The sequence below is a fragment of the Crinia signifera genome, chromosome 3 (genome assembly GCF_055691185.1).
Source record: "Crinia signifera chromosome 3, ASM5569118v1, whole genome shotgun sequence".
In the NCBI taxonomy this organism is placed as follows: Eukaryota; Metazoa; Chordata; class Amphibia; order Anura; family Myobatrachidae; genus Crinia; species Crinia signifera.
The window spans coordinates 52,120,670-52,138,026 of record NC_139219.1 but is presented as its reverse complement, the minus strand read 5'-3'; the positions used below and the strand labels follow the sequence as shown (position 1 = coordinate 52,138,026).

At 39.9% G+C, this 17,357-nt stretch overlaps 1 protein-coding gene across 2 annotated transcripts in view; it reads left to right on the top strand.

The window, feature by feature from the left end:
- The window catches only part of B3GNT2 (UDP-GlcNAc:betaGal beta-1,3-N-acetylglucosaminyltransferase 2), a 52,687-nt gene extending 36,267 nt beyond the window's left edge, over positions 1-16,420 (top strand). For both annotated transcript variants that reach the window (XM_083175803.1, XM_083175804.1), the window contains exon 2: positions 12,101-16,420. In XM_083175803.1, the coding sequence (XP_083031929.1) occupies positions 12,110-13,303 (1,194 nt within the window). In that variant the 5' untranslated portion in view covers positions 12,101-12,109 and the 3' untranslated portion in view covers positions 13,304-16,420. The remainder of the gene's footprint in view (positions 1-12,100) is intronic.
- Positions 16,421-17,357: the final 937 nt, after the last annotated feature.

Below are 17,357 nucleotides of genomic sequence, written 5' to 3'. Positions count from 1 at the left end.
CTTCTCTCTCTCTCTCTCTCTCTCTCTCTCTTCTCTCTCTCTCTCTTTCTCTCTCTCGCTTTCCTCTTCTCTCTCTCTCTCCTCTCTCTCGCTTTCTCTCCTCTCTCTCGCTTTCTCTCCTCTCCTCTCTCTCTCCGCTTTCTCTCTCTCTCTCGCTTTCCTCTCTCTCTCTTTCTCTCTCTCTCGCTTTCCCCTCTCTCTTGCTTTCTCTCCTCTCTCTCTCTCTCTCTCTCTCTCTCTCTCTCTTGCTTTCTCTCTCTCTCTCTTTCTCTCTCTCTCTCGCTTCTCTCTCTCTCTCGCTTTCTTTCTCTCTCTCTCTCGCTTTCTCTCTCTTCTCTCTCTTTCTCTCTCCTCTCTCTCTCTTTCTCTCTCTCTCTCTTCTCTCTCGCTCTCTTCTCTCTGCTCTCTTTCTCTCTCGCTCTCTTTCTCTCTCGCTCTCTTTCTCTCTCGCTCTCTTTCTCTCTCGCTCTCTTTCTCTCTCGCTCTCTTTCTCTCTCCTCTCTTTCTCTCTCGCTCTCTTTCTCTCTCGCTCTCTTCTCTCTCTCTCTCTCTCTCTCTCGCTCTCTTTCTCTCTCTCTCTCTTCTCTCTCTCGCTCTCTTCTCTCTCTCTCCTCTCTCTCTCTCTCTCCTCTCTCTCTCTCTCTCTCTCTCTCTCTCTCGCTCTCTCTCTCCTCTCTCTCTTCTCTCTTTCTCTCTCTCTCTCGCTCTCTCTCTCTTCTCTCTCTCTCTCTTTCTCTCTCTCTCTCTCTTTCGCTTTCTCTCTCTCTCTCGCTTTCTCTCTCGCTCTCTTCTCTCTCGCTCTCTTTCTCTCGCTCTCTTTCTCTCGCTCTCTCTCTCTTTTTTCTTTCTCTCTTTCTCTCTCTCTCTCTTTCTCTCTCTCTCTTTCTCTCTCTCTTTCTCTCTCTCTCTTTCTCTCTCTCTCTTTCTCTCTCTCTCTTTCTCTCTCTCTCTTTCTCTCTCTCTTTCTCTCTCTCTCTTTCTCTCTCTCTTTCTCTCTCTCTCTCTCTCTCTCTCTCTCTCTTTATTAATTCCCAGTATTAAAGGACTATGTCCATAATTACAACTCAACCAAAAATTTCACCATGAATAAAAACTTTTGTTTTCTTTACAAAACAAAAACCTACAAATAATTTTTGACGGCTCTTTGTAGCTGGAGTGAATCTTGAGTGTTAACGGTTGTTTGTCATCATACATGTAGCATACCCAACGTGTTTCGTCTGTGTGAGACTTCATCAGGCGTAAGAAGAATCTTTTGTATAAAACTATTTGAATAATAATATCTTTGTAATTAAAGGCTCACATACATGAACATTAAACGAAATTCGAATGCAGACAATACAGAGTAAAAGACAATAAAAGAAAAAGACATTGGAATATAATCAGTATACTGGTATTCCTCTATGGTGGCCGATATGCTTGAAAAGACTAGTTCTTTCTACAAGCTCACAAGCTTGACGTTTCCACGGTTACGTCCTTTAGAGTGCCTCTCCCTTGAGGGAATATATGCAGAAGCCTTTGGCTACAGAGAAGGCACCAGGACAACTACCATCAAGGAGACAGGAGTGCCGGGTCATATTGAATATTTAGATACTATTGTTATTTGTCTTAATAGTTTGGAAAAATGTTATACAATAGATGGAACATACACAGTACCATAGGCATATACATTAAAAGACCCAGCTTGTGATAACACAAGCAGCAAAGGGCCGACTGGACTATTGCACTAAAAAAAAAAGAAAACTAAAAAAAAATAAACTACAAAAACAAATGGTATGCGGTTATTAGGTTGACCTGGGGCAGGCAATCTGTAATGCCGGTGAGAAAAGGTTTGATTTGTACATGGCCCAATAAGTGCTTTTAGGTCCTGGTTAAGATCAGATTATTAAGAAAAATGTTCCCTATTATGCTGTTGGTTTAGGATTCTTAAGATTTGGGATGGCAGACAGCAGACAGAAATCCAGGATAATGCTGTAACTGTAGATATTTTGCTGCAGCTTCCAATAGTTATTTGAGCCAGCATGTGCTGCAATTAGTTGGCCAAGTGCAAACTGTTGCGTTTATCTCTATCTCAGTAAACGCATGGCAGTACGTACCTCAGTGGAGCCTGAGAATGGGGTTTGATTAGAATCTTTCTTATCTAGTGTAAATTTTTTATACAGCCAAAGAATGGGAAGTACAGTAGTACAGAGCCAGAATAGTTATCAGGTGGTTAATAGGAGAGTACTTGAACATATATCATAGGATTTGGTATAGTGTTTATGAACCTAATTGTGAAGTATTGGCCATTTTTACAGCAATACATTTTCAACCCCCCCCCGCCCCGATAAGAAGGACAAAATTTGTGTTCTTTGTTTTTTGACTTGTTACCTATACAGTCCACACCCCACCACACCTAATGAGTGTAATAATAGGGTTTACTGTTTTTTTTTTTACTATGCTCACCTTTACTTAAGGTGAGCATGTTTAACTTGAAATGCTGCAAGACTTGAAAAACATGGAGGGATAACCAGTTTTGTGCAGAACGCACTCAATTCTGGATTATTGTGGGAATGTGCACCCGATACCAGCAGGACCTAATAAAAAAAAAAATTCAATTAGTTGCAGGGAAAAAAATTAGCTGGGGTCTTACCTGTGTTCCGGTGTCAGTAAAAATTATTGGTGGTGAGGAGGTGCTCCAGGGAAAGGTAAAAAAAAACCTTACCCCTCTAAACGCCCCCCCCCCCCCCCCCCTCACCCAATTTATTACAAAAATTCTCGCACCTGTGGGGAAAAAAACCCTGCAGGTGTGAGATTTATTGTATTGCACCAAATTGGGTATGCCTCATGGTGTGCATTTTTATAATGAAAGTATCCCAGGTCTGCCATGCTTGTGTATGCTGCCTGTAAAAAATTTAATACCACAGGAAAGCGATTTTTAGGGATTGTGTCACAGCATTACTGAATTACCACGTCAAACTTGAACTAATTCTCCAGTGTTTTCTATGTGCTTAAAAAAGGTCCAATCAGTCAGTGCTCATACCCGAGGGAAGTTTTGCATAGCAAGGCAATACAGGCACTCATCGCTTTTTTTTTTTTGGGTCTAATATCAATGGTATTTTATTTTTAATGTCAAACATGACTGTCCCAGACCAAGGGGTGGGCACTTGTTAAATGGCCGCCCACCTGAAATGAGTTTTTTAGTAAAATGTCAAGGGCCGCACATAGAATATTTGGTACTTGTTTCGTTTCACGGCGGCCGATATATCGGATGTGATATCGGCCGATATATACCGATATATCGGCCGATACGATTTTTTTTTACCTGTTCATAACCCCACTATCAGAGTTGATTTTTTTTATAGTGTACCGAGCCCGAAGCGTGGCGAGCCCCGCGGACTACTGCACTCGCCACACTATATAGAATCAACTCCATGCGTAGAGGATAGTGGGGATATAAACCGGTAAAAAAATCGCATCACGGGGGGCGATTTTTTTTTTTTTTATTTTTTTTTTACAGGCAAAATGAGGTAGAGACAGAATAGCTTGCAATTTTCAGCCAAAATCGGTGGTCGCTGATGAAAACGGTACACTGAGCAATATATTTCTGAGAGATTTTAAGCCGAAATCGCTCAGCGACCAAATCACACCATGTGTACACAGCTCAGCAATCATATTGCTCAGTGTCCCATTTTCATCTGCCACCAGATATGGTCACAGATGAAAATGTCACAGTGCCGGGAGAAGAGGCAGGGGAAGTTGCTGGTCGGAGGAGCATGCTCCTCCGACCAGCAACCATTCAGGGGCTGAAAAGGGGAGCACGCACCCGGCGATTTATCGATGGTGCACACTCCAATCACTGGCAATATGGTCACTCAGCGATCATATTGCCAGCGAAAACGAAAAGTGTATCGTGTGTACAAGGGTGGGTCTAATTGTGATTGAAACTGCTCTTTGAATGACGTACATATAAAGTACAACACTATTTCATATGTTCCCATTATGTCAAAGCCAAGTTTTATAGCTAATGTTCTTAGGATTACTTCTTGGTACTGTTTACCTTCGTCCTGTATCCGTTACACAGTGAAAAAATGTCAAGTGAGGTTTTCATTTTCTTTCTGTTTTTGGTTTGCCAACTGCATTTCATTTCAATTCCCCACGGAAATTTTTTAACTAAAATACTATCGGTATCATGTTGGCATAGCAATGTTGTTGAAGGGTATTAGTTTCTAATCCTGTGCATGAACTAAGTGACCGTAACCTGTTTTGAACTCTTGTCATTTTAATACCATCTGCTTTGTAAGGATTCTAAACCTATTTTGTCTCTGCATTTTCCCTTAGATTGGCTCCTGAGCTTGGGTGTTTTTAACGGTTTCTGTTTTTACATCGAGTTGTATTTTTTTTTGACTGTTTATACATCAGTTGATCTCGTAGTTAACCCATAGGTACTGAGCGAAAGGGAGAGAGACTGCAAATGCCGCAGTTAAGGTATCTATAAATCTAGAATACATTTTTCACACGATTTCGACACTTCCGGACCTTAAATCGTGTGAAAAGTTCCATAGCAAATATGTTTTACCTCCGGATCCGATACACAGAGGATTGCTCAAGGATTTGCCGGATTCTGTGGCAGTCAATGGCATTGCATACGAAACATCGTATGGAAAGGGGCGCGTAGGTTTTGACTTGACTCTTCAAAAAAAAGGTCACATTTATACAGCTTTTGGCACACACTTATTTTTCAGGCCATGTTTAACTCTTTCAGGTGCAATGTCTAGTCAGGCTCAACAGCCCTAGCGCTAGCAGCAGATCCAGTGGTGAGCCACTTTAAAATAAGAACATTAACCTCATTCAACATTCAATGTAGACCATTTTTTGATTAAAAAAAATAATAATCTGCACTGCAAAGGTATAATAAACTGTACAAAAAAAATTATAACAAAAAAACATTTTGTTCGGACATGTTATATAGACCATTTGTCTTACCACCTAACTACAAAAGTAAGTGAACATTTTAAGGTTATAGGCGCAAACATTTGAAATCACTTTCCCACAAAAGTATGGTTAAAAGGGCTGTGTTCAAATGTTTGCGCAACCCCCGGGGTTGGTGAACTGAAGTCCATGAAAAGCCACCCGTATGAGAGCTTAAACAGGAATAATTTTCATGGCGACCTTAATGAACATGATCAGCGCAAAATAAAAAACATTGGTACTTGTTTCCTAGCATGGCGCCCACGATATTAAGTCGTACGACATCGAATCGCATCGCATGCCATATACCCGATGCGATTTTACTTTACATGTATTCCGCGTCCCCTCGCGGGGCGCACTACACTCTCCACGCTTCGGGCTCGGTGGCTCGCTGCGCTCGCCACACCATATAAAGTCAACTCCACAACGACGTGGATAGTGGGGGTATGAAAAGGTCAGATGACACGTACCGCCGCCCTTTCGGGTTGGCATTGATAGTGGGGGTGGCGTTGGGGGTGCTTTTAACATACTAAGCACCCATTACGGTTAATTATCTTATAGGGGGCACATTTAACATTGAAAACACCCATTAGGGTGCTTATACAATTTTACATCGTATACCATTGTATATGGCATACAATGCGATGGTTAATTGTATACCATCGGCTGCCATCGTGTAACATCGCATCGCATACCATCGTATGCCTTATGGTCTGCGATGCGATGGGCGCCGTGCTAGGAAACCAGTACCAAAACATCAATTGCATATTGCCCCACGATCTCCTGTCACTTCAGACCAGAGATTGCGTGCGATATGACAATTGAATACGGACCAAATTCTACAAGAACTTATTCCCCTATGTCTGTTAAGATTTTTCATAAAAAGTTGGAATCTCTGGGATTTTTATTCTTTCTATAGCGATTTTTTTATTTTAACAGATTTTCTCTATTTTGTACTATATTGTATTTTAAATGTAAATATTATTATTATTTTTTTTGTTTAAATTGACCATTTTTGTTAAGCTGGTTGCCATTTTAATTTTGGCAATTAGGAATATAAAACTTGATAAACACTAGATGGTGTGAACCCAGCACAACATGCAGGGAGTGACAGAATGACGGTAGTAGCAGGGCCCACCAGACGACGTCACTTATGACTGCAGGAGCATGCAGATAGTATGTACACACTGGGCTATTTGAATGATCTGTCGGAATTAGACAAAATTGTACATAATCTCGTTAATATGGGTGCAAATAATTAAAGTGTGTGTGTAGGAATTGGTTAAGCTAAAAATTGGAAAACTGGTACAACGGTTTTGTACCTGCTGCATTTGAGAACAAAAATATATATATATTTTTTTTTTTATAATTCTACAAAGCAGAATGTAGATCGCGGCAGTTGGGAGATAGTATTGTAGTGTTCTGGGTTCAGACAGATCATGTGACATACATGATCTAGTGATGGCATAGCATTTTTGAAAGGAGATAACAGAAATTCCATTCACTTTCGAACACCTGACGTGCTGTAAAGCAGTCATATAACAGGGCGGTTCACTAGGCCAGTATCTTTTACTTTTCCCTAAAGCTTCTCCTTGTTTCAGTGAGGAATATTTGCCTGCGATGTACACAACAAAAATGCCTTTATTATTTGCTGGAGCACCTAGATGAGGCGAGCCTCCATCTCAGGTTCCAGAAGGTTGACAGACAAGTAAGTCATTAGGTTGTACCAAAAGTTAGACATGTGTTAGTTAGACATTGACAAAAGTTACACATGCATTAGTTAATGCCCCCATACACTCTGCGATACGATATGGGCTGGATTGCTTCGCAGCGTGTATGGGGGCCAATAGACATGCCAACGCACTCAATATGCCAACAACTGATTTTTTTAAACCAACTTGTTTATACTTTACCATCCCTGTGGGCATAAAGAGAGAATAGAATAGTGTGTCGAGCACAGGGAACATTATATAGTGTACTGATGTCGACATATTATTTGGGACGTCGGACTAATGCATTTTTTGTGTTGACCTGTTGACTGACTAGATATTGTCTGTGAGCTATACCACACTCCTAATCTCTCCCCTCTTAGAGATACCTTCCCCAGCTATAGTACTGGTGCACTGTGCAGAGGCACAGGGAAATGCTTTCTGTTGTGCAAAATTGTAAACATTTGTCCCCCGTAACACTGAACAGTTTAGTTTCCTTTTGTCGCTTAAATGATTGCCTTTGTTAAATGTGGCTCTGTGTGTGTGTGTGTGTGTGTGTGTGTGTGTGTGTGATATCTTCTTTCTGTACTTAAAATAAGGCATGCTGGTGCATTACTCTTCTACCACACACAGCTACACAGGCATTGCTGGATAAATGTATGCGCTTTGGCAGATATATAGCTGATTCTAATCTCTGTAGAGAGTGATTTCAGGTTTGTAAACTACCTCCAGTGCCTCTATAGCTGGGTACATACTGAAGCAATGTGTACCCAGCTGATATGACTGGGCAACTTATTGGAACCTGGGTACACATTCAGCGGTGGTGATGAAAGGACAGAACAATACCCATCAGGTGTCCTGATTTTTTTTTTTTTTTATACATTCTCTGGTCAGAATCTGACCAAATCTGCAATGGCTGGCTCCCATGCAAGCGTTGCAGTTGTGTATCACAAGCAGCTCCCATCTAAGTGGCTGGGAGCTTTTCAGGCTGCACTTATTGCAGAATTCTGCTGAGCAATGATCCATGTAAAAGGTTTTGGGCACGCGTGCATTTGGGTGTGAGATTGCGTCAGTTTTACAAACAATTGAATAGCTTCTGGTCTTTAGACGGGAGCCACGGGTGCAATGAACTGTTCACTTTCTTGGAGTCTGATTAGTAACCAGACTGACCAGAAAAACCTCTATTTAACAGTCTGTGGTGAAAGTTCTTTTCCAGCAAAAACTGTTTTGCTCTAATAACCCAGTGGCTTAGATATTGCCATGCAAATAACAATAGCCAGCACTTTTTCCTGACGGATTAATAGCACCATTCCAAAGTTCACTAGACAAGTTGGTGACAAATTGTGAGCAACGCAGCTCTCAAAGCCCCATTGTAACATTAGTTCTGTAGTCATCGATCTGAACTCTGGTTTCTTTCTTCTGCTACTAGTGTTTGTAGTAGATGTTACAACAGACTTTATCATTGCTGAAGTGGAAAGCCAGGGATAGTCGGATCACAAATTTGTTTTTCCATGGTCCCTATAGAAACTGTTTTTAGGGGCAGCTACCGGGCACTCATCAGCTATAACCTTAAAACTACCTGGCTTATATAGTCATGACAGGGTGTACTTGATCTTCAACAGTATTTAGATAGGTGGTAGGTGTCCTAAATGACCAGACCCAAGGTTTCCCCTGCAGAACATTTCTCAGAACATCACCCTGCCTCTGAATTCTTGCTTTCTTCCTATAGTGCATCCTGGTACTTTCTCTTCTCCAAGTAACTGATGCACACACGCCAAGCCATTCACGTAATGGATAAAACAGGATTCATCAAACCAGGCCTTCCATTGCTCCATGGTCCAACGCTGACCCTCACATGCCTGTTGTAGGTTCTTTTGACGATGAACAGAAGTTAGCATGGCTACTGTTCCCCTATGTGCATCAATAAGCCTTGGTGCGCTCTGATCCTGTTGGTGAATGAACGGTTGCCCTTCCTTAGACCACTTTGGTAGACACTAGCTACTGCATATCAGGAACACCCCACATGACTTGCTGTGTAGCGGACTGTCTAGCCATCATCACCGGACCCTTGCCAAAGTTGCTCAGATTCTTGAGCATGCCCATCTATTTCTACCTCAAAAGCTGCCTATATGCCAAGTCTTGACAGATGCTATTGGTATTATTGGTTTGGATTCGGTATGAAATCCCGACATATAGGTTGACAGGTCGCGACATGGGTTTTTTCACTGGTTTTTTTACCCGAATGTCGACATGGACACAGTTGGAAGTGAACCGCAGCCCCTTGCTTAGCTTGCTATGCTTCGGGCATGGTGCATCTCTGCTCTCTATTTTATTCTCCCACCATGCCCTAGTGGATGGTAGGGCATGAAATACTGACTGTCGGCACATGTTGGGTCAAAAAATGGAAAAAACCCATGTTGACCTCGCGACCTGTCGACCCTGTCGGGATTTTGACCGCATCCCATTCATTTCACTGAAGATCAGTGATATTTGTGTTACTATTGACGGCTGTATGTTACGTCTTCTACTTGTACTTTGCCCAAGTTGGAAGTAGGGGAGGGGTAATATACAGTATTGACTTTTAGCCCATAAGATCCTCAGAATATTTGTAGTATTTCAGGAGATGTGGTATTTGGTTAACTTCTCACTCTTGTCACAATACTGACAGCAGGGAATCATGTGACAGGGAGTCTCATGATTTGGGGAGGAGCAACATCCCCAATAGTGGGTATTGTAGGTCAGGTTCCTGTTATACTGTTGCTGGATGATTGTGTAACTAGACTTCCATCTATAGTTAACCAAATTCATGCATGTGTATCTGCTGTTGTCTAGACATAATTTCTCTTTATTTTGTAGCTGTTAACGAGAAATAAAGTAGAGCTTGTATTTTTTTTTTTTTATCCGGCTTGCAGAGGTTTTTTGCGAAGCTGCTACTCGGCCACTTTAATAACCTCCGAGTTCATTGGCTGTGTGGGATGCCGTCTGAAAGCGGAGGTTTTTTTGTAGTGGAGCAATCCTATAAAAGGTGTGGTTTTGCCTTGCAAATGATGGCCTCTTTAAAAAATGACCAAGTTTCCCCGGCATCCCGCACAGCCATCAAACTCTGAGGCTATTATTTCCATTGTAAAATGCAACAGAATATGCTGAACTATAAAGGGAACTGTAAATAAAAAATATTACAGTTGGCCGATGGTCACTTTTTTTTATTTTTACTTTAAATCTGCACACTTTGGGAGGTATTCAATTTGTGCCAGATTTTCAGTTTTTAATTGTGAATTAGTCACCGTATTCAATCTACGTGCTGATTTTTCACATGGGTGAATTCGTTACCGTTTTCACACGTTTTTGGGCCCATTTTCACATATGCTTATTGGAATATAAAATTTTCAAAAATGAAACTGCATGGATGAAAACGCCCCCGTTTTTATATGTGGGTTTCGAATTGGTGCCTTTTTTTTGGCTAGCCTAAAAATATGGCACTGATTTGACTACAGCCCTTAATTATTTTAATAAATTTATTTATTAAGTTTCTTATATAGCGCACAGATATTCTGCAGCGCTTTACAGAGACTGTTTGAACATTCACATCAGTCCTTGCCCCAGTGTAGCTTACAATCTATATTCCATACCACATGTACACGGACACGCGCACACAGCCATTCTAGGGTAAATTTTGTTGGGAACCAATTAACCTACCAGTGCATATTTTTGGAATGTGGGAGGAAACTGGAGTACCCGGTGGAAACCCACACAAGCCCAGGGCGAATATACAAACTCCGCACAGTTAGGGCCATGGTGGGAATAAGGGATATGGTCGTATTATCGACCACACTTAAGGTGCGTACACACGGGGCAATATATTGCTCAGCAATCATATTGCTCAGTGTCCCGTTTTCATCTGCGACCAGAGATGGTCACAGATAAAAATGTCACACTGCCGGGAGAAGAGGCAGGGGATGTCGCTGGTCGGAGGAGCATGCTCCTCCGACCAGCGACCATTCAGGGGCTGAAAACGGGAGCGCGCACCCGGCGATTTATTGCTGGTCCACACTCCAATCACTGGCAATATGGTCGCTCAGCGACCATATTTCCAGCGATATTTGCTATAATCGCCCCCGTGTGTACGCACCATTAGGTCAACAGGGTTCTAGGTCGACATGTGAGAAGGTTGACGTGGTTTCAGGTCGCCATGAGTTTTTTTGTGCCGACAGTATTTCATCACCTACCATCCACTAGGGTGTGGTGGGAGAATAAAATAGTGTGCCGTGTGCATTGAGGCACCGTGCCCTAAGCATTGCGAGCAGGTGCGGTTGACTTCCAACTGTGTCCATGTCGACATTCGGGTAAAAAACCTGTGAAAAACCCATGTTGACCTTGCAACCTGTCAACCTAACCCATGTTGACCGAACGCATTTGTCAACCTAAAACCATGTCGACCTTGTCCCATGTCGACCTAGAACCCTGTCGACCTTGCTGCCTGTCAACTCAATGATGTCGACTTAAGTGTGGTCGATAATACAATCCAAGCCCGGGAATAGAACCCATGACCTCAGTGCTGTGAGGTAGTAATGCTAACCATTACGTCCGTACTGCCTTAATGAAAAACGCTGTTTAAAGCTACGATGTCCTCACCTGTGATCCAAACCTTCCTATGTTCTATTTATCTGGTGCAGTCCCCCTCTGCACATGGAGATTGGCAGCGGTTGTTGCTATTCATTTGAGTGGTCGGTGGTCCCTGTTCCAGCAAAACTCAGTAATGTATTCTGCAGGAGACAGTGAGGTCAGCGACCTGTAGCTCCAGCTTGCTACAGGACTCTATCCCAACATTGTAGGACTTAGTTGCAGCTCCACAAATGGTACATTTCTTATCAAAAGACGGAATTCAGTTGTTTTCGGCACCAGCAGCCAGTAGATGACACCCAGCAGAGTTATGCAATTATTTTTACATTTGATGAGCTGCTGGCATCGGCATTTCTGCTACCCCCCATTGTACCGAGTTGACCTGTTCTAAAAGTGACCTTGCAGTTTCGTAACAGCTGGAGAGCCGCATGTAGCCCAAATCTGTAGTAGTGTATTCTCTCATGAAATATTTAAACCCTTTAATGGAATTACATTCCACTATCCGTGATGTACAAATGTGTGGCAGAATAATAGCAATCTAAATCAGCACATCCGATTACTACATACCACATCAGTACATAGCTCCATGTACTGATGTCATAAATTCCATGCACGTCTGACACTTCCCTTGGCCTGCTCCCCCCACCTCTTTTATGAAGTAGATTAGGGCTCCTGGTCTGATCAGTGTTATTCCAAATGTGTATTGTAAATCTCTTAACCTAAAGCAGTTCTGTGCTACCATGGTGGTTTATTTTATTTATTTTTTACATTTATTTAAGTGTTCTTTTTAATCTAATGTTCTTTTTTTCCCCCTCTCTTGGCAGGTATGAGAAATGAGTGTTGGAAGGAGAAGATTGAAACTGGTGGGCATCTTAATGATGGTAAATTTCTTTATTTATGTAATCGTTGAGGTGTCGAAGAGCGACAGCCAAGAAAAATCTGCAAAAGGACAGCTATTGCTTCCCCATGGCAAATTCTGGAAGAAGCGATCGGCTACCGGTGCCTATTGGAACAGAGAACAGCAGAAACTGGATAGATTGTATAATCCAATCCTGAATTTGCTCAACAATGTTACAGTGGAAGAGATGGTGGCTAACAACTCGAGCCTTCTAAACTCTTGTGACATGGATACAATTTTGCAGTCCGAAATAAAGGACTTTGACAACTTACCGGACAGATTTAAAGACTTCCTTTTTTATTTAAGATGTAAGAATTACTCACTGGTGTTTGACCAGCCAAATAAGTGTAAAGATAAGCCTTTCTTGCTACTGGCCATCAAGTCCCTAATACCACAATTTGATAGAAGGCAAGCCATACGTGAGTCTTGGGGGAAAGAACTGAAAATCAATAACATGACTGTTGTGAGGGTGTTCCTCCTTGGAGATACTCCAACTGAGGATAATCACCCCAACCTTTCCGGCCTTGTTAAATATGAAAGTGAGAAGTATAAGGACATCCTCCTTTGGAATTATAGGGACACATTCTTTAATTTGACTCTGAAAGAAGTTCTTTTCCTGAAGTGGGTAAGTCACTCCTGTCCGGATGTCCAGTTTATTTTTAAAGGAGATGATGATGTTTTTGTGAATACCCATCAGATCCTGGATTACTTGAAGATGCTGTCTGCGGAAAAAGCCAAAACTTTATTTATTGGGGATGTGATCAAGGATGCAGGACCTCATAGAGACAAGAAGCTGAAATACTACATTCCCGAGAGCATATATGAAGGTTCCTACCCACCGTATGCTGGGGGAGGGGGCTTCCTCTACTCTGGTAATCTGGCATTAAGACTTTACAATGCCACATCTAGAGTCCTCCTATTTCCTATAGATGATGTCTATACTGGAATGTGCCTTCAGAAACTTGGGCTTGCTCCAGAGAAACACAAAGGATTTAAGACCTTTGATATAGAGGAGAAACACAAAAATAACATTTGTTCCTATTCCAATTTAATTTTAGTCCATCCTAGAAAACCTCAAGAAATGATTAAGATATGGTCCCAGTTGCAAGACTCTAGTTTAAACTGTTAGGAGGGGACTATGCGGATGAGGTCCATGCCTTGCAGAATGATTTATATTTTTGCACTGTTAATGATGTGAGAACTTGTGCTAGTAGCACGTCACATTGAATGTTCCCAAAGACTGAGTGTGAATCCAGTCTTTGCTAGCGTGAAGTCTGTAGATCGATGCATCTTGTTTTCGTGTGTGTGTCTACTTTTTTGGATCTGTTTTGTATTGTCATTTTTTTTTTTTCAGTTGGGGTTTTGTTCTTGATGTCTGTCTTAAACAATGTCTTGAATACATTTTTATAAGCATATTTTCAGAAGCTTTTGTACATGCACATGCAAAAACATGCATAGCATATTCATTTTTTGGGATCAAAGGCTTGTCTGGTCTTTACTGGTCTGATTGCTGGCAAGCAGTATAATTTAAAGTTTTAATAAGACAGATTCTCTTGAAGTATGGAAGTCGTTGCTGTGGGATAATATAACCTACTGCTTTATTTAAAGGGGCATATATGTTCCTTCGTGTGCACAGCTAGGTCTTGTTAAAACAAGTGATTTACGCTCCGTGTATCAACGCTTAGAAATTTGCATTTGTTCATATCCATGTTTTACGTCGAGCTGTTACTTTAAAAAAAAAAAAACACAAATTGTATTTATTTTTTTTGAGGAGAGAAAGTTGCATCTTACTACAACATATGTACTTTTTGAAGGAATTTTGTTTTCAGGGATATAATAGGACCTTAACGAGGTTATTTCTTTGTTATGTGCATGCTGTCCATGAAAGTGTAGGGAGCGGGGGGGGGTTATCACACTTGTAGCATGATTACTTGATCCAGTTCTTCACCAGTGGCCTTTTATAAGTGTACTTGTCATTACGTTTAGTGGAGAGTGTTAGAATATATAAATATAATCTAGTGACCTGCACGCCCTAGGTGTAACATAGCAGGCAGAATAGCCAAAATACTGTGTGTTGTGTTAAATATTAAATCCACATGTTATTTCTGAGACTCTAGTGTGTTTTAATAGCCATTTTCACATACTTTCTAAAAATGTAGATGGCCAAGAATGACAATAAATCCACATGTTTGAGGGACAAAGAAGAGTTGAAGCCTGAAGCAACCACACATTGTAGGTAGAATTCTGGAAAATGCTAGCTAGAATTTGATTGATTTAAATCTGCCACTTCTCAAACCTTTCCTTTTTAGAACATCTACTGTACTAAATCTATCCCTTTAATATTAGAAAACTTAAATACATAAAAGTAATACATAAATGAAATCCTTTTTTTTTCTTCTTTGCATAAGTAAAAAAAAAAAAAAAAGTCCTTCCCCCTAATCACTTTTTTTTTTTTTTTTAAACTAATTTCTTTAAGAAATGTATTTGTGGTTTATTATTTCCCAGAACCTTGCAGAAACATACCACATTTAGTAAAAAGCGACTCATAAAGTCTAATAGACTACAAAATCTTGGGCTTCTAGTCTACATAGTCACTACAGTACACGGTAATTCCATGCCTAGTCAACATTTAGAAAGCTGAACCGCTTTTACGTTCTGTTGCAGAGAGAGACAAGTACAGAAGGAAATGGAATTGTTCATAGAAGTTGTTGGAACTTGTTACGCACACTGCGAGAGATGTAGGGTCTGCAGAGCTTCTTGAGGCATCTAACCTCATAACTAGCACAGTTTCCAGGTCAGGGAAATCTCCCTCACAATACGTCCAGCAAGATCGAGAGGTTGTGCTTGTTCTGATGTCAGCTAAGACATTTACGTCAGCTATTTGCAGATCTGTTGGAGTTTGATTTGAGATGCATCATGCATGTATGTTATGGAATATGGCCGTTGTTGTTCTGTTCCATTTCTTCTGTGTGTTTTCATGCATTTTACAATATATGCAAAAGCAAAATAGTTAATCTATTTTGATTTCTTAGTGTAATTATTATTCGGGTCCAATTAAAATTTATATGAATATAATCTGGTTTACATGTGGTGAACATTTATGTTTACATTGGCTTTGTGAATTCTAGTTAAAGAAGGGATGTTCACCAGAAGTGGAAGAACACTCTTCATGTCCTAGACACCTCATTGTAGCTGCAACCAGTACAATGGTTCTACGAACACATGACTCAAACCATATGGAGTCATCTTGGCCTCTGAGATGCATCGGCTGCATCCACAATAGCACCCGGAGTTGCTTTATTAAGTACCAGGGGCATTTAATTATTTACCAAATTAAAAATGCTTCTAAACTAAGTGTCTCATCCAAAAATTGGACATCCCCCTATTAAAAAAAAAGCATCCACTTTATGTAAAAAAAAAAAGTGGTATATTTGTCTATAGAATAAGTTCATGGAATCATGAGTGGAAAGCCTTGCTACACAATATTTTGTTATCCAAATGACCAGGTTTATGTTATACCATATGAAAATTTTAATTTCTTATCAAATAGTAAAATGCCTTTTTATCAAATATCTATTTTTCTATCCAAACCAAATTGCTGTTATTTTGCAGTAGGCTTCCATGGTAGTTCAAAGGGTTTCCTAATTCATAAGCTATAAAATAAATGTACAATGTTGAGGGATTTGTTTGAGGGTTTTTTTATTTTTTATTTTTTTAATCTATATTTGCTGGTCCTTTTTGGCTAAAATGATTTATTTTTAAAGTTCCAAATTACATCCTTTTGTGTATATACGATTTTCTCTAAAACGATATATTTGTTTCCTTGTGGGTTTTTTTTAATTTTAATTTTTTTTTTTTTTTAACAGAACTACTGAGAGTATAGGGGTGTATTTTAATTTTTTTTTTTTTATTTAATTTATCACCTTTTAATTTTAAAGCACTTTCCTAGAAGTTTTATAATGAAGTCATAACTCCGATTCTGAAACTTGAAGGATTTATGTTGCTCCCGCTGCTTTCCTTGTATCCCTGATTAATTAGGAGAATAACATTTTTAAATTGTCTCCCGATGTCATCTAGTTAGAAGTGCCTGTATTTTATTTATTGAAATGTAAAAACCAAAACTGTTTCCTAAATTCGTGTATGCAGCATTATTTGTACACAATGTTTTCAGTTGAATATTTAACAAAACATTAATTGGCTGTAAGTTTGGAACCTAGTTAATAAAGCAAATTGATATTTTTATTTATTTATTATATTTTTCCTTTCACTGAAACGTACCTATGTCTTGTATTTTCTGCTTCCGGACACAAAAAACAGAAAATTAGTTTTCCTTTACCTCTTTATAGAGTCCAATTGTATGCATATTTTCAATAGTTTCAATGAAGTTACTTGTAGAAAAAAAAAGAAAGGAGCCATGGGGCTTATGTTAAAGAACTTTGATGATACAGTGAATGTTGACATTTTTTTGTTATAAGCCAAATTCTGTCTAGGCCTGCAAATGTCTAAACTGTGGAAATTTAAAACTTCCTCAAGTGTTTGAGAACGTTATAATCTAGCTCTGTTTATTTCATTGTCTTGGTCTCAAGTCTTCTGCAAACACCGTTTCAATATGTTCTCTTACCTAAATCTTCCTCCTTCGTATATACAACTGGACCAACTTGTCAATATACAGTAAAAGTTGACAAAATCATAAGTATTCTTACACAAAATGGAGATTCATTCCAGAATACAAATCATACGGTTGTAAAAATGGATTTGTAATCTTAATTTATTTATTCTATAACAGTCACTTATTTCACATTCCACATTGTGATGTTTAGTTTAAAAATGTCTGATGCTGATCATGTCTGCATGCTTTTATGCATTGAGTTGCTGCCACATGATTTATTGGTATGCAATGGAGATACGGTTATTAGGTGGACAAGCATTGGTCTGACCACTGAAGGTCAACATGGCTTAAAATGGCACGAGATCGATGGGCAAGGCTAAGGTCAACAGGGTTGGAAGGTTGGTAGAAGATGGGAGTTCTATTTCAAATGGGAAGTTGCTATAGGCAAACACAGAATCTACTACCTATTTATTTAGCACCTTCTAGAAGATAATAGATAGTATCTGCAAAAGTAGGGATTCCATTCAAATCGTTTCTTGTTCCAGAAACAAATGTGAGCCCATAAGATGTAAAT